The sequence below is a fragment of the Scleropages formosus genome, chromosome 16 (genome assembly GCF_900964775.1).
Source record: "Scleropages formosus chromosome 16, fSclFor1.1, whole genome shotgun sequence".
Classification (NCBI taxonomy): Eukaryota; Metazoa; Chordata; class Actinopteri; order Osteoglossiformes; family Osteoglossidae; genus Scleropages; species Scleropages formosus.
The window spans coordinates 4,295,673-4,317,393 of NC_041821.1; the positions used below are offsets into that span (position 1 = coordinate 4,295,673).

General features: G+C 44.7%; 1 protein-coding gene across 2 annotated transcripts in view; it reads right to left on the bottom strand.

The window, feature by feature from the left end:
• The window catches only part of ctnna2 (catenin (cadherin-associated protein), alpha 2), a 289,592-nt gene that overhangs the window by 14,831 nt on the left and 253,040 nt on the right, over window positions 1-21,721 (bottom strand). For both annotated transcript variants that reach the window (XM_018735926.2, XM_018735927.2), the window contains 7 exons: window positions 17,651-17,743; window positions 14,995-15,151; window positions 14,321-14,521; window positions 7,977-8,128; window positions 5,450-5,563; window positions 917-1,098; window positions 105-210 (listed from right to left, as the gene is read on the bottom strand). In XM_018735926.2, coding sequence (XP_018591442.1) covers window positions 105-210; window positions 917-1,098; window positions 5,450-5,563; window positions 7,977-8,128; window positions 14,321-14,521; window positions 14,995-15,151; window positions 17,651-17,743 — 1,005 coding nt within the window. The remainder of the gene's footprint in view (window positions 1-104; window positions 211-916; window positions 1,099-5,449; window positions 5,564-7,976; window positions 8,129-14,320; window positions 14,522-14,994; window positions 15,152-17,650; window positions 17,744-21,721) is intronic.

Genomic DNA, 21,721 nt, shown 5'->3' on the forward strand with positions numbered 1-21,721 from the left:
CCCACAGCTTCAGCTCCAATAAGAAAAGAAGAAAGCATAAAATTTAGGCGGTGCCTTTTCTCCGGGGACTCCTTTGGAGCCCGTCACCATAACGACAACCCCACCTGATCAGCCACGGCTCGGGCCAGTTTGTCCATCCTGGATCCTGCTTCTGCAATCTTCTTGGCGGCGTTGATCACGTCTGAAGAGTTCTTCAGAGGCCCTTTGCCCCTTTCAGGGCAGCACAGGGAGGAAACCAATGTGTTAGGAAGCGACCCTGGTTTACCAAGCAAAATGAACTCAGATTTATGAGAAAATAGTTGCCTTTTCCCAATTACACATGGCCTTGGGAGTTCCTCTCAGACGTGATCTGAGGTCATGACCAAACTAATTACTAATGCTCATTGACTGATCAGATACGACAACTTATTAAACTCCCTCAGGTGTCATTGTTTCCAGCTCTTAAAATATAGACATTTTGTTTATTCAGGGGGAAATATTCTCACCCGCTGCCAGCACCACATAAATTGACAATCTGGCCATCCAAGTGATGGACATTAATGTATCTGTCAGGATAATTGGTTTACGTAGACAACTCAGAGGAAAACCACACATTCTGAAAAGAAAGTGAACATAAATCACTCAGATAGGGTATAAAAGGTGGAAAACAGACGGAAAGGCCAAGAGAGTATTAATTTGTGGATTGAGATGAACAGCAAAATTATTAATCATGCAAGTTTTTGTTAGAAGAATGATGTTTGAACTGAAAACATCAACATTAACACCAAAAAATGTGTATCTCTGTATAGCGATGGGATAACACAGCTGTTCATTTTAAAGTCACATTAGAGAAGTGTGTAGAACTTCTAAAGGATTTCAGAGTGACCCTCTCCTGCTCTGCCCACACCAGCCTCCCAGAGCACTGAGCCCTGCACACCTGGTGAAGTCGGTCATCTCCATCATGATCATGCACATCTGCTTGGCCAGCACAATGATGTCATTGCCGTTGTCATCCCACTTGGCCACCTCGGCGTCCAGCTTGCATTTTTCCTGACGGAAGCTCTCCACCTGCTCAGCAATCTTGGCCTTCTCTTCCTGGGGGAGCTGGGCCATGATGGCCTGGGGAGAGAGGAGAAGCGAACAGAGGAGTATGAGTAGGGAGAGAATCATGGATAGAGGAGCATGAGAGAGAAGGATGGACAGAAGAACAAATGCTGAATTATCAGATGCATGGAAAACAAAGAGAATGGTGGACAAATTTAAATATAAGATAAAGGGAGGATAAGGGCTAATGGAGAAGTAAGAAATGGAGGAAGAAAATGATGGGTAGAGGACTATGAGAAGGAAGAAGGAGGGAAGAATGAATAGAGATGTATCAATGTAAGGAAGAGAGGAGTTGATAGAGGTTCGTAAGCTGGAAGAAGTAGAGAAGGGTGGATAAAGGAGAATGAGATGGTGGAAGAGATGGGTGGACAGAAGCGATTGGAGACAGGATATAGAAAAAGGGAGATGAGATAAGGAATATGAAGAGAAATTAAAGAGGTAAGAACAGAAAAAGAAGGCAGATGAAGGGGGAGAGGGACAGGTCAAAGAAGGGCAGGAGGAACAGGTAGAAAAGATGGAAAAGGAGTAAACATGGGATGGATGGATGGATAGAGGAAAGGCAAAAAGAGGAGTGACTGGAAAAATTGTCTGATGGCAGAAGTACGAGAGTGGCATGACCAGTACAGAAGATCCAGGGGAACAGAAGTATAGATAGAACTATAGAATAGAACTATAGAGATAGATATAGATGAAGCGAGAAAGTGCTAGAAGAGCAGAAGAGGGAGGGGCTCAAAAGGACACAAAAAACAAAGACGCGAAATCCATTTTCTGACGTTGCACATTTCCACATAGTACATGCTTATCACACACTTCATGCACAGTCCCAGGTACAGCGTTCTGGTATAACCAAACCAGAAATCAGATACAGGTGGAGCCCATGAAAACCTGTTCATTTTTACTGAGCGTTTTAGCACACACTTGCCCGTTTTTACAACGGCCCATTGACCGGTGGAATCATATTTCAGGTGCCATAAAGCATTTTGGTGACCTACAAGTGGACGACGACACTCCTTCATGACCGCAGGGCTCAGAAATATATACACAGAGGTTCTTAGGAATATGAATGTGGAAGTGCCGCACCCTCTTAAGAGACCTCAGCATAAAGTTATAGATTTTGCCATTAATCATTGGACCCGCACTCATAAAGTGCAAATCCATATCTCCATTTTGTTGTTGAAATGGATGAATTTTCTCCACGACAATCCACAGCAAGTCCTGAAGATGAATAAATCTTGCGTCAAGGTCAAAGTCACAAAGTTGGGATATAAGGCAATGTGTGTGGGAGCAGCAGTAACAATCATTAATTTTTCCCAACTTTTATCACTGAACTGAATAAATATTGTTGTGTATTGGGTTTGTTACTGGTGAGATATGAAGGTAACTGTTCTATAAGATTATTCTGTAATTACCTATAATTCTGTTGGAAACACCACCTATGTGTGAATGAATCTGAATGGCAAATGCATACAAAGATCTTACTTTTAATATGATTCATTTTTCATTAAGACACAGTGATTGCTATCTCCACCAATCCCCACAACTCCGATGATAAGAATCTCCGTTACAGAGAAGGTGTTACGGAAAAGCAGGCACACGATACAGATGAACCCAAAGTCCTTTCGAGGATCCCGTTCCCTGTGCTCGTAGCTGCTGATGGCACGCTACCATGAAGGCACCGTAAGCGGGCTGCGCGTCAATTATTTATTAATTATCAATTGCAGCATTAACAATGTGTTTGCAATCACAATAAAGCAGATAACCCGGGCAAGCCGTATGTAAATGAAAAGAAAATATACAGTGGGTGTAGAAAGTATTTACCTATCCCTCCCCTGCATTTTTTCTGCAGGGTTAACAGAAGATACTTAAAATTCGGATGGTTATCATCAATTTTATTATAAAAGAAGAGTAAATAAAAAAATGCAAAACTGAAAAATCCAACTTTAAAAAGCATGGGCCAGCATGATATAGTCTGGGGGGGGTGAATACGTTCTGCACCCGCTGCAAATAAGCATAACAGACTGAAGCTGAGATCTGTCTTCGGGACTGAGAATCATAGAATAATAAAGTGTATTGTAACTGAGTGTATTCTCTGGGGAGTAAAAACTACTAGTATTGCTTATTATTACTACTAATATTGCCATTTCAAGAATTTAGAGTAACAGTTTATAGTTGGTATTTTTCTGGAAACCTTGCTAGAGATGGGCCCTCTTATAATCCAAGTGTCATCCTTCAGGTTAAAGGTCATAAGTCTATGAAGGTACCTTCGGGGCAAGCTGCTCCTCCTAAAATAGGTGTTACAGAACCCTGAAAGGAAGTGGGGGCTCTGGACCTCAGCGCAGCAGCAGCCGCAGCAGCCGCCTTCCACCGAAGCGCACGCTAGCACGCTCTCCGGCTCGACCGCGCGCGTCCAGCGTAAACTGCCGTCTGGCACTCTTCGCCGAGGGAAGCGCCTTCAAACGACTTTAATTCGTTTCCATTGGAAATTAACTGTCCGCGCACTCCAGAGTTGGGTTTTTACAGCCAACCTCTTCAACAGGGTTATCCAACTGGGCTGTGTGTGCGCGCGTGTGTGCGCGTGCGTGTGGCACCCTCTCCGTTGCGTGCCGCGGTTGTTTGTCCTCGTTTTATTGATTGCATTCTTATTTTAATAACTTAGAATACTGTGAGCTTTTGTGTTCTCAAATAATGGAGCTGACAAGCAAAGCGGGAACAACAAGAAAAGCTGTTGGTGGAACAAAATAATTCATGGCCCTGCCAGGACTTAATTTTCATATGCTGAGAGCGCCTGGGGAATACATTAGCGGGGGAACAGAGAGCGAGCGCGACCCCGTCTCTCCGGTGTGACAGCCGTACCCGCGTAGCACCCCTCGGGCAAGCGGGGAGACGCGTCACTCTTCCCGGCGAGACACGTGAGATGACGGACACGGCCACGGAGGTGGACAGAATGCTCAAGATAGACCGAATGCTCCTCATCGGAGAGACGTTTTCGCGGGGCCGTTATTCCCGCAGAGTCCCCAGCTTGGTCAGGCTCGTCCTTGAACTGCTCCACCACGACCACCAACATCAAATACAGCTTTTTCACACGGTAGCTGCACTGAAAGGTGTTGAGGAAACGGCGTACGGATCCCTCGGCTGGTCGCTTCCTCTGGTTCTCAAATACACAACCCATGTATTCGATGCAGCCCACCGAAGCCACCCTGCAGAAACACGGTGCCCGCAAGCAGGTCTCCCGCAGCCCATTCTTCCATCATCCAACTGACACAGCCCTGAGCGTCCTCATCCCCCGCGTTCCAAAACACAGCGACAGCAAACATAACGCCGCTGTGCGTTTTGGCATCCTTGAATGTGTGCCGAGCGCTACTCCACGCCGCCTCTCGTCCGCCGCGGTCGGGCACCATTCAGCCTCTCATCGAGATCCAGCCTCCCGAGATTTCCGCTACTTCACCGCAAGTAAAAACGGCCCTCACAGCGCTCCTTGATTATGCGCATCGGCAGGCGTCGGTGGGCTGACGTAGCCCGCTTGTATTCCCAGTGCTAAATAACCAAACAGTTGTGTGTGTTTATTCACCATTACAGCGTTTTGTTGAACAAAACAACATACATATGTATATTTTTCCTTATCATCCCCTGGCGATGTGGCTCGGTACCTCTGGCGCCAGCTTACAGCACTTTAAGGATGCGGCGGTTCTCCTTGAACGCGGTGCTGCAGGCCGGCTCGCGCTGTGAAATACTGCCGCGCCGCAGACCTCGCCCGGCTCCTCGGCGGAGCTCACCGATGGCTTCATTCTGAGCGCTCAGCAGCTCCGGTCTCGCCGTGCCAACTGGCTCCCGCTCCTCCTCAATTTACTGCTCATTCTCTTCCGTTCATGACTCTTTCTCCAGGGGACTTGCAGCAGGCTGAGATGGAGGGGAAGGGGGCCAGGATTTTGCTGTTCTCCCCCGTGCCGCCGCTCATCTGGACGGCAAGGTCTCTCCGGCGACCGGTGCGTGCCACTGATATCCTCCTAATGTTCTTTAAGCGGACGAGGGTTCTCTACTGAACAATCAGGAGCGCACACCGGGCCAAACGACCAATTACACTGTGGCATTACTTAAAGTTCATTCTGGGTAAATGTGAGCGAGACTGACAACCGTTCTGCTGCGTTGAAACAATAATAATGGGTTATTTGGTTAATTACAATATTTTCAACCCGATCTTTTTAGTAATGCTTTGTTCAGAATTCACAATTCGTACTGCATTCAATGTGTTTCGTTAACGTTAATCGAAACGGCTCTTCCGACTGGAGGCGATGCCGTTTGTTGTTACACTTAGTCAGCCGTGATTGGTCGGCTCGGATATCTTGCGACCTGATTGGCCGGAACTCACTCTGGCACTCTGCCCGGCGATGAGCTGGTCGTCCTCGGTTTGCACGCTGGTGCGGCTCCGGGCATCGTAGTCCTCCTGCTCGAAGTCCGAATCGTCCTCCAGCTCCTCGGGCGTCTGTCGGGGAAACGGAGGACAAACGAGAGCGGCAATGTCAACAACTCGTCAATGCTCTGGCGCCAAGGTAAATAACAGGCTGAGAAGAGCAAACAAACAATCAGTTTGCAGTCCGTCCGAGCGACGGGCTCCGGATGCGAGTTTAGATACGACAACCTGACCATACGGTCCTTCATCGGCTGGGTAAACACTTGGGCCAAAATCGCAGGACCTTCTGAGGTACTTAATACATTCGGAGGTGATGCTGCCGTGAAGATAGTCAGGTTTTAATGAATAATTAACCTCTGTGTTTCAAGCTACTTGCATCATTGCTTTTAGTCGCCAGGTTTAAAAAACACAATGGAGAAAAATGGACTCCAGGGGATGGAGAAAATAACAAAATGCATTCCCATTTGTTGCATCACAAGAAAAAAAAGCTGATAAATGAATCAACGGACAAAGCATTTTAAAATTAAGAGACGAAAGACTTCGGTATCCCACATGGGGCCTGTGGAGGATCTCTTGTTACCTTCTTGTGCTCAGGAGCTATCTGTTTGTTTGTTTGTTTGTTTGTTTTGGTGATGCCTTTCTCAAAAGCAACTTACAATTATTTTGCGATTGATCAAGAAGGTATCAACTCAGAATAAGTATTTTATCAAGAGTACTACAGCAGAATGTGGGACTGCAACCTGGACCTTTCAGCTACAATGTGGCACCTGTAACTACTACGTCACCTGCTGTTCCTGTCTTCCCCTCACACTGAGCACAAAGACAGCCAGACCAGTGTTAGCACCTCATCAGCTACATCCATCACCGCAGTATTCCGCTTTCATTCCAACTCAGACCGATGCTTAACATGACGGCTCTCACGAGATGCGCTCTACAGCTGGAGCCCCCGGTACACAAAAGCAACATCCTTAGTGGAGCGTGCCGCGTATCCAGTGGGAATAATGAAGCCGGATGGGTTCGCGAGGTTCAGAGCCCCTGTTCTACATTATTTACCAACATCAAATTATTTCCGTGATTTGATTTCGTGGCCAAACTGGGAAGAGTTCCAGCGGATTAATCTTCAGTGACTGAATTATCGTGGTGGTGAACGAAGAGCCGTAAGAGCCTTGGATGCGAAGGGACAAAGGGAAAGCAGCAGCAAACGGCAGCATCGATAACTGAATAGCTCCACGGGTGCAGCCCGACCTCGATCGAACAGTTGGTCTCCGGGGTACGATCGCCCCGAGTAATGGACCACACATGGAGGCTCGCTGACTTGCATTCGGAAGAAAAAAGGTCAACTGGTTTAACATTGGTCCAAAGGAAGTGATAAAGAGATAAATTTTTGCAAGAAGTGTTTTGTTTGCTATTTTAAAGCATCAGCATCACGGAGAAAACCAAAGGTAGCTGAGGATTCTGAACTCAGATTCCAACGTAAGCACGTGGAAGGCAACAGAGAGTTCTGACACAGCCACTTCCTCAACATATCTCAATTATCTCATTTTTTTAAGATGAAAAGCAAGATGGACTAACACAGACCTCACAGAGACCAGATACAATGTATACACATGCTTGTAGTGCTACGAATTCCAACACATTAAATTTCACACAATAGTTTTCCAGTTTTAATTCTACAACTGGATTATTTTCTCTCATCTCTTTTCTAAAATTTCCGTTTGCACCGGAACAACCACGATGTGTGTTTACCCATCCAGCGGCGAGATGGCAGTAAAGATCACTAAAACAAAATAGAAGTCTGAGACGAACTTAAATCTACTATTGGGACAGTTGGTACTGCCTTCGGACCCAAAGCTTGCAGGTTTGATCCCCACCTCCAGCTGGAGGATCCTTGAGGAAGGTATTTACCCTAAATTGCTCCAGTAAAATTGCCCAGCTGTATAAATGGGTTAATAATTTCAAGCTTGTAATAATTATAACCTTAACATTTTAAGTTGTCTTGGATAAAAGTGTCAGCTCAATAAATCTTAGCAAAAAAAACTAGCTTCCACTGTGTTTACAGCTTGTGTCTGGTGGTCAGTGATTAAAAACAAGATGACAACTTTTTTTATAGGATAAATCAGTCAACAATTGGCACCGAATAGGAGTTTCTGGAGAGATTTATACGTATTTTTGGTCATTTTAAACTGATATTCATTTGAATATAAAATGGAAGGTAATAATGTTAAGAGTATTACAAGGTTTTACAAAATTCTCATATTTTTACATATCTTGAAAATAACTGAAAGATGTCTGTTTTATTAAGTTGTATTTATTCATCAAGACTTAGTGGTAAAAGTGACTTTGGAGTTACAAACATACTGAGTTATGGACAAGTCAAATTACGAACAGACTTATGCTCTCGCTGGAGGAGAAGACTGTTAAAGAAGCTCCACGCTAAAGCGGCTGAAGAAAACTGAGCGGACACTTGGCGAACGAGTCTACGCACCCTGATCATGAGGACGGCCTTCCGGATGTCGCGCACACCATCGTAGACCAAGCGGGAGGCGTCGATGAACTCGTTCTCCTCGAAAGGCTGGGGCGGGCTGGTGCTCAGTGCCTCGATGGCCACCTCCACCTGCTCCGCAAAACGCGGCATCACTGTGGGCAACAGGAAGGACAAAAGGAAAGTTCTCACAAAACGAAAAGACAAAAGGCAACAAAAATAAATAAATAAATACATAAAACACAAGGACCGCTTGCTTGTGACAAAGGACATTCTCCCCGCCCTCGGGCGTAAATACAGGGATGTGGGACCACTTTAAACGGTGAGCAGATGGAGTGTCACAGAGACCACCCACCACCTGACGTCCTGTCTATAAGCATGAAAAACCCCCTCTCCACAGTCAACTGGCACTTCCTCTGTCCACCATACTGCAAAGAGCCTCATGAAATATGAGCCACGTGGAAGAGCCCTGCTGTATGTCAATTAACCTGGTTAACTTGGCTGTGGTTGGGAGTGGGAAATAAACCTACCCTTGAATTTTTGACACCCAGCGGAGAGAATGTCGAAACTGTGCCCCATTCGTAAATGCATAACTCAAACACAGTTACACACTTATTGCTTTGTTATTAATTTAGCTCATACTTTTCCCCAAAGTGGCCTACACTGATTAATTCATTTACACAATTGGGCAATTTTTACTGTATCAATTCAGGGAAAACACCTTTATCAGACGCATTACAGCACGGTGGGATTTGAACCCGGGTCCTTCGATTACTGCTATAACCAGATTTCCACCTTTTGCACATGCATCACACTGATCGCAGATGTATGAGTGATGAAAGATACGAAGAAGTGCTTTAGAGGGGCTAGTCAGCCAGTTCCTCTTCCTGCGTGATGAATTTATTGAGATCAATCCGTTGCGGGTATCCCATCAAACTGTCTTCATGATGGAAACACCGACTAAGCTCCACCCCTTCTGGTCTTAAGCAAGAACTGTGAAATGAAGGCTGTGAGTCCTTGATCACCGGTCACCCTTTCAAACATCCTGCCCACAGGTATCCACAAAGAGGGACTACTCATAGACAGCAGGTGGAGCAGTGGTTAGAATGTATAAAGCTGCAGCATTTGCACTCTGAGGACATGGGTTCGAATCCAGTTATAGTACCCTCTGTCAAGGTACTTACCTTGAATTGATACAGTAAACACTACTCAACTAGCAAATGAGTAAATCATATTAACATTGTAAGTTACTTTGGACTAAAGATGAACTAATAAAGGTAAACATAGTGAGCAGGGGACCACATGACAGAGCTATGCAAAGGAGCAAAAAATAAAAGCAAGTCCACATTTTAATTTTTTCTTAAAAAAAAAAAAAAAACAAGGATGAATGCGGAAGGGAAGGAGGAGTGCGCAGCGGAGCGGACCGATCACTGGACGGGGGAGCTGGGAGCCACTTTAATGAGGCCTCTGGAAGCGGAAAGCAGCGGCGCGCGGACAGCCGTCGGAGACCCCGTCCTCCCTCCATTTATTTCATTCCTCTCCCACACTTCGCTTTCATGTGCGAAGGAAGGCAAATCAATTACAGCACTCAAATGACGTAAATTTGAAAATTGCGTAAACTTTGGTGTCAAGCAGCAGAAGGTATATTACAGTGACATAAAAGGAGTTAAAAAAGGGCTTTTTTCATATTTTTTCATACATTTTAATCCACTTAGTGGAGCGGTGTAAAATAGGCATTCGGGAATTGCAACATGGTTTTAAATAGAAATATTTAAATAGTCTCCAAGCTGGTAATGAGTATAGTTGCTGATGGTAAGGAACAATTTCACTCATACCAGTTGAAAAATGATGAAAGAAATTAAACATGACTGAGTTGAAATGGATTTTCTCAAAGCCCAACTATAAATCTTCCGATAAGTGAGGAAAAGTAAAAAGCACATTTAAAATCAGCAGGGGAAAAAAAATGAGGTAATAATCAGGCAAACTGATTAAGTGCATTTAAGTGCATCAAAATGTAGCGCGTGTAGACATGGAACAACAGTCCAGCAGCAATCCACCAACGGAAGAGATGAATTGGCAGTTATGACCTTAACATGAGCGTAAAATGAGCGCTTTATCTTTGCCATTAATTAAAAACGTGCACCCGTTATGGGCTGCGGAACAAAACAAACATGACAACGTACAATAAATGGTCCTGTAGGACGTCGACCTCCAAGCTGCCGGTATTGCTTGTTGACGTATATAATTCAGGATATGGAGGGGGGCCTTGCTGTGTGTGACGGAAAACCAATCATCTGGCTAATGCCAACTGATTTAGAACTTCTCTTACACACACACACACACACACACACACGAAAACTTCTTGCTTAACGTCACTTTTGAGTGTGAACCAACTTCATTCCTACTGAACCCCCTCAAGTACCTCCAACAGCTTTATCTACCCAACAGAATGTCAATACATAATAATAATAATATTACTATTATTATTATTATTCTTACTACTACTGTTAGAACGACTGCTTACAATGGCTGACAGTTATTTACAATGTCAGTCTTCCACACTTAAGCTACTTACAATGATTTACACATTTGTACAGTAGGGTAATTTTTACTGTATCAACTCAAACTAAGGAACTCAACGGTACTACAGCAAGAGCAGACATTTAATCTGGGGTTCTTTCAATGCGAAGTGACATCTTTAACCGGGATGCCACCTGCTGACCAATTTCTGTACTACCACTGAGTGCAGCACAGAATCTGATGGGGAAACTGGCTGTGGAACAGGGTGTCTTACTTTTGAAGGGATGGTTTTATAAATAAGTTTGGATGCTGAGGCTTGACCTGCCTTTAATACCGTCAAAGGATTTTAAAGCATGATCCATTTTTATTGCGATTCGATTATCCTATCATTTTTTTATCAGTACATGAGGTGAACTGAGCAGGTGGCAGTGGAACACCAAATAAAAACAGAGCGACACTATAAACGATATGTGAGTTATTTTATCCTCTGTGAGGCACCTGCTCAAGGCTCCTGACCGAGGCTTTGGCAGCAAGGAGTCGGACTTTTGACAGATCTGCTGAAACAGATGGGCGCAAACGGTCTTGGGGAGAAAAACCATCACTGGTATCATATTAGACTGCAGATTTCCACTGAGGGACATGCCCCAGCACATGAGTGGTGGGAAAAAACCCTGACAAAAAGGCCCACCAATGTGCCACAGCACTAAAAACCTCATAGGTTACACTTGATTGGCAGCTATTTTACATGACAGCTGCCACATGCAGAGTGCACCGTGGTAATAGGTGTAAACCCATGGCTACAAGTAGCCATTTCCTAAAAAATGTGTGGGAACTGGATTTAGCTGAAACAAATTATTGTAAATATTTCCAAAGATTTTTCAATTACTTTATGAGTACATCATTTTAAGATTGTTCTTCTGATTATTCACCGCAAGAACCTTATGTTTGGCATTTTGCATATATTTGATCTGAATGTCATTTCAGTTCTAAAATAAATGTATTTCGGCATTTTTTTCAATAATAATAATTCAAGTGGCCCACTAGCCACAGAAATGGCCAGGAAAAAACTGGTTGCTCACCCCTGGAGTACAACATTACAAGGTAACATTTTTGCAGTATGGACTGACTACAATACTAAAGTTACCCCTGTTATTTGGTCTCCCAGTATCCGCATTTTCACATTCAGTCCAATCTGCAGTTATTGATACCATTTAACATCGATGGGTCCGGACTTTTATATATTTGGTCTGCGACATTAGGTCCAGGCTTTGACATTCAGTCTGATGCTATAAACTGAGATCGCATTTTAAAATGCATCAAGTGCCTGAGAGAGAGAAAGATTGAGACGCACTGCATTGTGGGAACACTGCACCCGTGCTCTCAGTTGTGTTGCACTCTGCAGTCTAGCTTGCCGAATCATGTATTTGAGCCCTCTGTTTTGCACAATTATGTTTCAATTTTCAAGTTATTAGTTCATTTAAATCTGAAATGTAGCATCATCTTCCTCAAGCCAATCCATCTACACTGTCACATATGAAATCATTATTTTTCAAAATTTATTTTAAACACATGACCCTTTGTCAACTTTCCGTAAATAGTTTGCCATTACCATGTAGACCCAGTAAATTCTAAAAATGCTAAACCTATACAATAACTAATGTTTAATTAATTTTTGCATTTATTTAGTAGAATCCGGGGATGTGTGGACCTCTGTGGAACTCTGTGTGGATCAGCATGGAACTGCAGGAATGTGACGGAACTCTGGGGGTGTGATGGAACTCCATGGAACTCCAGGTATGTGGTGGAACTCTGCTGAACTCCAGCGATGTGACAGAATGGTACAGGATTATAATAAACGACAGTCAAGAGGTTTTGTGGAACTGTTGCATCCAAATTGCAGCATCACTGTCCTGAAATGGGGAGTTGGTGCACAAATAGTATCTAAAATGCACAAAAGATCTGAAAAGCGTTCATCTTAGCATTATGGTCTACCAGTGGAAAACATGACTCAGCAGGAGACCACGAGTGATACTTACATATTTTCCTCTATTCTTCTAATTACATGGAAGTGATCTATTGATCTCCTTCACTGTACACAGACATTCAGTTTCCAGGACAAAAATACATAAATGAAAATAAACAGAATTTAAAAATACAATTATTGGAAATGCTTTTGAGCTTTTAATCCACCGAGACCATTACGCTAATTGTTTTGGTAGCAGGAATGCTTTGCGTTCATGCATAAAATAATTGAAACTAAGGACTGAATAAAAATCCGTTGAAATAAAGTCCGAGGTCAGCTCGACACCGAGTGTTCAGAAGACACGGCGTTGTTACTTGGAGACACAACATGGGCCAATAACAAGTTCTTTAAAAGAAAGTGGCCACAAGACACTTCAGGGAACTAATCGCTGCCCTTAATTACCACAGTAAGAATAAAAAATGGATTTCCTGGCACATTAAATATGGCTACACAGCAGGAACATTAACTGCAGCTAAACACACAAGACGGGGTCACACTTCCTACATGGCTTTTCTCGTTTCCTCGGATAGCGGGTCAGTCGGCCGTCTGCGCGTTTGTCAAAAGCAGTTTTCATTCCCTCCCTTTTTTATTTTATAAATCTGCACATTTTGCGTTCGTATCCGTTCACGCAGCTGCGTTTGCACTTAACAAATTCGGGTTTAGTGACCTTGCTAAAGAGCGCAACAGAAGATCCCCTTGTTCAAAAGGCATGGCTGGGTGATTAATAAAATGGGGCCGAGGCAGTTCAATTACTCTTTCAGAACGGATAATACCGCACAGGAGGATTAGTGTTTGCATCACAAAAAATGAGGCAACCACCTAAACCCTGTATTCATTTTCTGGATATAAAACATCATCATTTTCACCTTAATTAATCACGTAAAGATAACGGCAGTAGAGCACGAGGTCCACTAGCAGGCCATGACCGTGGTGCTTCCTTTGTGCCAGGTTGGCTGAGTTTGGCAGGGGAAGTGGCATTTGAAGGGGAAAACAGAAATTAAATATAAATATGAATCAAAGGAGAATGAGAGGATGGAGCAGGTGGCTTTGATTCCCCACGGTGTGAAAGGATTGACCTATAAAAAACTGGAAAACCACTAAAGGGTTAAAGTGGGAAATGTACAGTTTGAAATATGAAGGATTGCAGGGGGTGTAACGGTTAAGGAACTGGACCCATGACCACATGTTCACAGAAGATGATTTGCGCCATTAACATTTGGGTAAATTAATGAGGCAAGCACATGCATGGCCACGCCCCCCTCATCAGCTGTCCCCTCCTAAACAGGTGCTCATTAGGCCAAACGAGCCCCAGAGTGACGCTTAAAGCTATTAAAGAGTCCGGTGCAGGACGGGACAGAGCGATTCGGGTGAATGCTAATGGAGAAGAGGGCTCATTTTATGTTGGCTTTGTTTTGCTCCGGTTCTCCTTTTTTCCCCCCCACTATAAATTACTTCCTCCTGAAAGGGGTTTTTCCTTTTTGAGCAGAAGAGTCCTTTTTTCTTTTCCGTGTCTATTTAATTTCGTTTTGACTTTGGTTAATAATAGTGGAGAATAAGCCTTGTAAAACAGCCATCTGCCTCATTCTTAATAGCTCCCTGGACCAGACACGCCCCATCGTGTCGTACCGCAGTTCCTCCAGAAATGCCTTGGTGAAAAACATCCATCTGCACAGACAGGTAAACAGCGAGGCTGTCATCCCGGGTGAAGGAGTCTGCTGACTACATGAGTAATGCAATAGTGTAATGTAAGACTGTGGGTGGGCCTAGGGGCGGGCCCAGGCAGAGATGGACAGCTGGAGCTCACCAGTCTCTGACAGCAGCTTGATGGACTCCAGAACGCGCTCTGTGTAGACTCCGGGCTCGTAGTTCTCCATCTCGGCGTTGATGATGTGTACAATGCGGGCGGCTCGGCCGCGAATGGCCCCAGCTGTGCGGTCCAGGGTGTCCACGTCGCCCTCCTGCAGGGCGATCACGCACTTGTTCACGTCTTCCAGGATGTGGTTTTCTAGAAAGGTGAAGAGCAAAAGAGGAACAGTGGAACTCAACTCTGACGAAGAACACTTGGCTTTGTGGAGGGCCGTAGCCTTTGAGATTAAAGGCCTTTTAATATACAAGACACATTTCAAAAAAAGTATGGACCCAGAAGGCTCAAGTGATCAGACTCAGCTTCTCACGAGGGCAATCAGCGAATGAAATACTCCCACGAAAGCCAATGAAGCGCTTATTACACATGACGGCGATCTGCATTATCACCGTTTCATGGGGAGACTGTCTGTGGGTGTGAGACTATAGAAAAGACCGTGGAAAAGGCTTCTATGGAAACAAGGAGTTCATTTCTACAGAAGATATGCTCCCTTTAGGCCAACGTTTGGGAGCTTTTTGGGCATACCATACATATAAGGGCATTAGAAGAGAAAGACAAATATGAGATGGCAAACTTAGCAAGGCCTCTTTTCAAAGAAGGACCTACTGACGCACCTGAGACGGACAGGAAGTCATCCACGGAGGTGATGTCATCAACGGCCTCGGTGAGGATGCGAACCTGCTTCTCCCACTGGTCCTTAAACACATCCATGTTGTCCTGGGCCACCTTGCTCTGTGGCCGTGCAGCAAGAGTTAGCGCCGCATTGATGACCTGGGCAGGGAATTACAAAGATATATGACGGTGATATATAACAAAGGACAAGAAGAAACTCTGCTTAAGATATCATTTGCAAGACTGTACACCTAGCTGGGAGCCCTAACCTAAACAACTATACCTGAAGATTTGGAGCTCTAAATTCAGCACGGACTACAGAATCTGTGGCTCTAAACGTATCAGGGAGACGACTGGATATCAGACCCTAAACCCAACACAGACCAGTGCTTATCGGGCTCTGAATCCAACAACTAGACCAGAGCTTCTGAGGCTCTAAATCCAACATACAGAATATACAAGTTGCTCTTGGGCAAGATCAGCAGAGCTGTGACTGTAAATCCAACACCTAGACTAAAGGACCCAAAGATCTAAAGCCAACACCTAGACCATATAGATATAAAGATAGAAAACCTTAAAGAGGGGTTTTCTACATGTAAGATTGTGTGTGGTTACATGACATGAGTCAATGGAATAGGACATCATTGGGCAAGTGGAAGGTCAGCATAGAAGAGGAAGGCCTGCTATGTGGTGGATCGACACAATCACCACAGCCATGGACGCCCCACTTTCAGGTCTTAGCCAGTTGGTGGAAGACCGGATGCTTTTCAGGACAACTATCCATAGAATCGCCATGAGTTGACATCGAGTTGACGGCACCTAACAACATGACATGATACCATGCATCTGTGGACTGATCACAAGGACAACTGGTAAGCCAACCAAACACAACTCAAAGTGTAGAACAAGACTTACAAAGCCGATGCCTCATTTTTCACATGCAGAGGACAGAATTAAATGTCAGCAGTTGCGCGGTGTTAACTTGCTCAACAGTCAATGGACAGTTTACCACTAATCCTCCAAAGAATGACTGTTTCAAAGCAGAAAAACATCACTGCGGTAGATAACTGCTGAAATCAAAACAGGAGAGAATGAAATAAAACGTGGGGAAGTATTGAGCTGATTGTCATTCCGCCACATTTTGAAAGTTAGGCTGGCACAGCACACACTATCATTCACTCACGGAGCTCCTCGACGTTCAAAGCATCTAATGGTAAATTTGCAAGAGGAAAATAAGAAAAAATCTTCAAAGTTTCCGACGTACAAGCTAACAAAACACGAATTTCTGTGATTTAATGTCCTCACGCATTCATTATCACTTCAAACAAGCCACTTTCATGGTCCAATATTTTTTTCCCCCGATGGCGCTTTGATGACAAAGCCGCAACATACCATTGTTTTAATTAGGCATGAAAGTCAGCCGGTTCTCGAGCAGCAAGAAAGAAGCACTTGCCATCATGCACCTGAGTCAAACAGCAGGATCAGTGTGCAATGCTAACAACAAACAGTAAACAAACAAAAACACATTAATGTCCATTTGGCTAGTGGTCTTATAGCGGGCTTCGGGTGGGGTAGCTTTTCTCAGCTGGAGGTTATTTATCGCTGGTCAAATCTTTCATTTTCTCATAGATGACCTCATAAACCTTCAACGCTCTGCTCGGTGAAAATTTTTAAAGAATTGCACAGCTGTGATACAGGAGACGCCAACAGTACACACAACATCTGGGTTGTCTCCTTGAGCCGTCTGAGGGATGCGGAGCAGTAATTGACAAAGAAGCCTTAATAAGGACTATTAAAGGCTATCAGGAAGCACTTGGAAAAAGTGAAATATACACTAAAAGGCACTAATCACACAATGAAGTCTTTATGGGTTAAATACCAAAGATCACTTGTGTTACTAAAACGGACAGAAGCTTGAATTGGTTCTGGCCGAAATGCTCAATCTGCTGCATTACAACAATGTCCAGGAGTTAGAATGGACTGAAAGCATCCTGGTGAGCTGGTTCCACATGTGATGGACACATTTTTTGGGTTTCTTTTACTGACATTTATTCATTTAACCAAGTCTTTTCTCCAAAGCAACTTACATTGTAAAGCTACTTGCACTGACTTACCCTTTTACAGAGATGGATAATTTTTACTGTAGCAATCCAGGGTAATTACCTTGTTCAAGAGTACTACAGCTGGAGGTAGGATTCAAACCTGCAACCTCTGAGTACAAAGGTAACAACTCTAACCAATTAGATCTATTTATCAATTTTTCACCCATCTGTCATACAAAAGCAGCTGGTCCAAAAAACTTCCCGCTCCCTTCTCCTCCTTCAAGAGGGGAACATCCCACCACAGGCATCACGCATTACATGGACCCCTCCATCCAGCACCTCCAGTGGTGAAAAGCACCTAGAGCAGCCTTACAAATTCCACAGTGTGGTTTAATATTTGAAAATAATGTAATACCTTTGCCCATCTAACATTATTCGTATAACAAAAAGAATCTGAACTTGTGTTGTATAAGTGATAACTGCCCATGGGGGGAGAAAAAGGAATAAGGTCATGAAACAAATGCCAAAAAAGGAGCTTCTGGTTTATGTGTGCAAATGAATTAAGGGAAAGTGTGTGTGATATCAATGAGTGGCTTCAGTTGAACTCGTTCCTCACCTGGGGGCACAGGCTGTCGATCTGAGTGGCAGCCATGCGGACCAGCTTCACACCCTCCTCGTTGTTGGAGATGGAGCAGGCGAGGTTAGCCACCTAGGGGGAGGGGAGAGTCGTGAGAGTTAAGGGTTTGCACACACACAGCTTCACTTACACTCGTTCCTGAGTAAGAGGTCTTGCCAGAATTTTGGAGCTATATGATGCTGTACGCCTGAGGTAGCCAGTCAACAATCAGACTTCAGTCCTCTCAGCAAATCACTGAATGACATTTTATAGTAGATTTACCATAATAATAAGAGAAAGACATGTCAAATGCTGCTTGGTGCTTGAGAAATTGTGCACAGATGCAGTATCAGTCAGCTCCTCAAAGCGGGAAAAACGCACGCACGAAACACTGATGGATATTAATTTTACACCTCAGTTCGCTGATGTCTTTTCTGCAGAAGTATATTTTTCTGCATGTATGTATGCGTGCTGGTGTGCGTCTCTTGCTCCCCAAACATTTCTGTTCATGCTCATGTCTGCAACTATCAGCACTTGGTGTTGCATGGGGGTGGTGGGATTTAACACTTGACTTGAAGAGGCAACGATGGGGCAAAATATGTACCCAGGGTTATACCCGTTCAAGTGTTAGATTGCCATTTGCTATTTCATGGCCTGGCACCAACGGTCCCTGGTGCGGATCCCGTCCCTCTATGCCACCCCCCGTTCGGTCCGAAATAGACGTGTCGTGTGAAGTATCGTAATGGCTTGTATTATAATTTCAATTTCAGCTGGACAACTTGGTGCATAATTCAAACGTGTGCATTTTAACGCAGTTATGCGAGAACAGCTGGAAAAGCCCACCACTGTCGGAAGGAAGGCGGCTCCCTGCTCTTCGATGTGGATCGCTGGTTCGCTGCATCCGCGGGAGACCGCTCGCAACGCTGCGCCTTTCGAGGAGTCGGTCTCATTAGTTTTAAATATCTGGAGTGCTTTGGGTTCATTACTGGATTGCCTGAGTGTGCCTAAATCATTAGCTGGGTTTACTGATGCAAAAACCGCCTCATTGTATAATTAAGCTACCAGATGGCCTGCTAAACGAAACGCCTCCCCGCTTAATTTACGTCTGCTTACGTCAGGTGCTGCTCCCAGAATGCCGAGCGCCCTCCTCTTCGTGTGCTTTCCTTCCCTTGGCTGCGGGTTGCACACATCGGTACTTTTCCCTCGAGTTACTAGGTCCGCTGTGCGTGGCGCAAATGTACGGCTGGTTGTATAGCTACAAACGTTAATCAACAGTAGAGGAAAGCTTCACACACACACACACACACACACACACACACACACACGCACACAGATTGCCCAACACAACAAAATCCTTTTTCCAAAAGAAAGGTTTCAGGGGAGAGAGATGATGCTTTACACACTGTCAGGTTCTTCACGTCGTAAAGTGCGCCTTATCTTATTGTCGGCGTCTGCTCAAATTAATGACAACCGCAAACAACTTAATGAGGTCCTTATCCTCCTGCACAAGTGGACGGCTGCAGCACCACAAAGAACCCTAATCCATAAAATGGTGAACATCGCCGCCTAAACTTCTTCTCCAGGCAGATTACCTTCTTTTCACAGGTGGGAGTGGCACTGCTTGACCTTCTATCCCCCCCATCATAGTCAAGAATAAAATCAGAAACAAGAGCTCAAGTCCCTGTAATGGGCTTTGTGACACCATCTTTGCATCGAAGACCATCTTAAAGGAGAGTCTTGTGCGAGGATCATCGTTCACGTGAAGGCCAGTGTCACTTATCAAGTACGACGGACCCCAACATTTGATTCAGTTAAACAGAGTAGCTTCAAACAGTGCCTTTCTGACTCAAAACCTCCCTCCACCGTGAAATTATCATTCACGCTGAGCTCCACTTTGGCATTTTACTTCTCTTACAAAAAGAGCAGTTCATTTCATTTTGTGAAAGGACTCTGATACGCTGCAGTACAAACATGATGAAGGTATTAATAACTACGACGAGGGAAAAAAATGCCAAGCTTGCGCCTAACACCAAATTGCTGTGAATGCAGAGTTTGCATGATCTCATTTAAAATATCAAACATTAAAATAATGCTTTGGTCTCAGCAAATCTCAATGTGGTCAAATGTGGCAAAGGACCACTCCAGGACTGAAAACAGTTAATAACCGAGACTCATAGAGTATCTCCGTATTGTGTAACAGCTAAGTAGTAATGAAGCACAAATTAGAAATTAAATGGCTTCTATTCCTGAGAATTTAGGGCCAAACAGGTAATTATTATTTATTCATTCTTTGTGAAGTTTACTCAGAATGTTAGATAATCAAGCTTACAGTGATTTACTCAACAGTGGGGTATTCCTACTGCATCAATTCACGGTAAGAAGCGTGACCGAGGGTACCACAGCGGGAGAATTCAAAGCTGGGTCCTTCCAATGTAAGGAGACAGCTGTAACCAATACACCGCCCGCTGCCCCTTAATAGTAATGATTAGGATTATTTTGTATAGACAAAGAGGAAGCATTATGTGCTTTGCTGCAGAGTGTCACCAAATCACCCCTTGACTAGTAAACTGAGAAATCTGTTGTGAATCAAGCTTGGGCTCCCAGAGACAAAAATCTCCCCTTCAACAGAGTGCTGAGTGGGTGGCTGGGGGCCGGACAGGCTCGGGATGGGGGGGCCCACAGATAAATCAGACGTGTCCTCTTAAGGACAATTAATGGACTTCTTGTCGAGGAAGGCGAGGCACATGTGCAAGTGCCATGATTAAGTAGGGGGTCGGGGCTGAGAGCTCAGCGAGTTCCTTCTCCCAGATGGAAATACTGGATTCTATTAAAAGTACTTTCCAGAGGATGCTTACTTGTGTTTCTCAGTGTGTCTGTGGGTGTGTGTCGGAGGGGGGAGCCAACTCCAACTGCCTCTGGATAAATCAACTTGTCAACACCTACTGCAGGGGGCGCCCCCAGCTCCCACCACCCTGGGACCAGGTAGACAGGTTGTTAAATTCCCCTCTCAGCAAACACAGGAAACAAGTGTGAACTCTTCTGGGAGGTGGTGTGCATCCAAACCACTTAGCATAAGTTGACAGTAGGGTGTTAGTATTTATATAAAATACCTCTGAATAGCTGCACATGCCTGTGGAGGACCTCGTTTCTGCGGACAGCAGGGGGCAGCGTGCCGGTATTCAACGACCACTCGAACGGCACTTGAAAATAGGACGCTGGCCAGAAATCAACTTTCCCGCTTCTTCAGAGGGTCCGTATTCCGAGGCTTGCTGAAGGTTTTAACACCCCAGCTGCAAAGCCTTTACCGGTGTGAAAGTGTATTTACGCTCATGGTAACACATTTTCCACTTTGTCTATTTCTGCAAAAAGCAACATTGACAGTGATGATGATGTGGTAATAAAGGGCTATTCAACACATTGGAAAAAGGATATTTTCACACATCGACAGGTTCTACTTTGATGGAAGCCCAAAGAAAAGGCACTTCCCGTCGAAAGTCTGCGGAAATGGCCTCGATCCTCCTTTGATGGTAAACACGATTTTTTGGAATACTGCACAGTGCTGCCGATAATTCTACAACAATCTTGCTTCTAATTCCGTGGGCGCCCGTGCTCAGAGGCTACGCAATCAGATGACCGTGCCCAACATGTTTATCACCCTTCCACTCAGGGCGAGAACACATTAGCCTCACACTATTCTTAGACTCCTTGATCACCCCCTCAGCATCGCGGCTCTTCATCAGCCAAAGCGCGGCAGGAGTCGTTGGATACCAGCGAGTCCAACAGACCTCCGGGGCAGCTCTTTTCCTTCCGCTAACTCCACCACTGGTGATATGTCAGCTTCTACTTTTCCCTGCCTTGCTTTTCAACTGCTTCGCTGTGCTTCAGGTAGCAGGGCCTGCAGTAGAAGAACTCCATTAGGAGCACCATATCCCAGATCATTATCCCCACAATTGCCGCGGGGTAGCGGGTGAAGGAATGGTGGGGGTACATTCAGCTGCTTTGAAGTGAACTTTGAAAGCGGACCCCGACGGTTGTTGAGAGTGTATGTGGGTCTGGTAACAATGGCAGGAG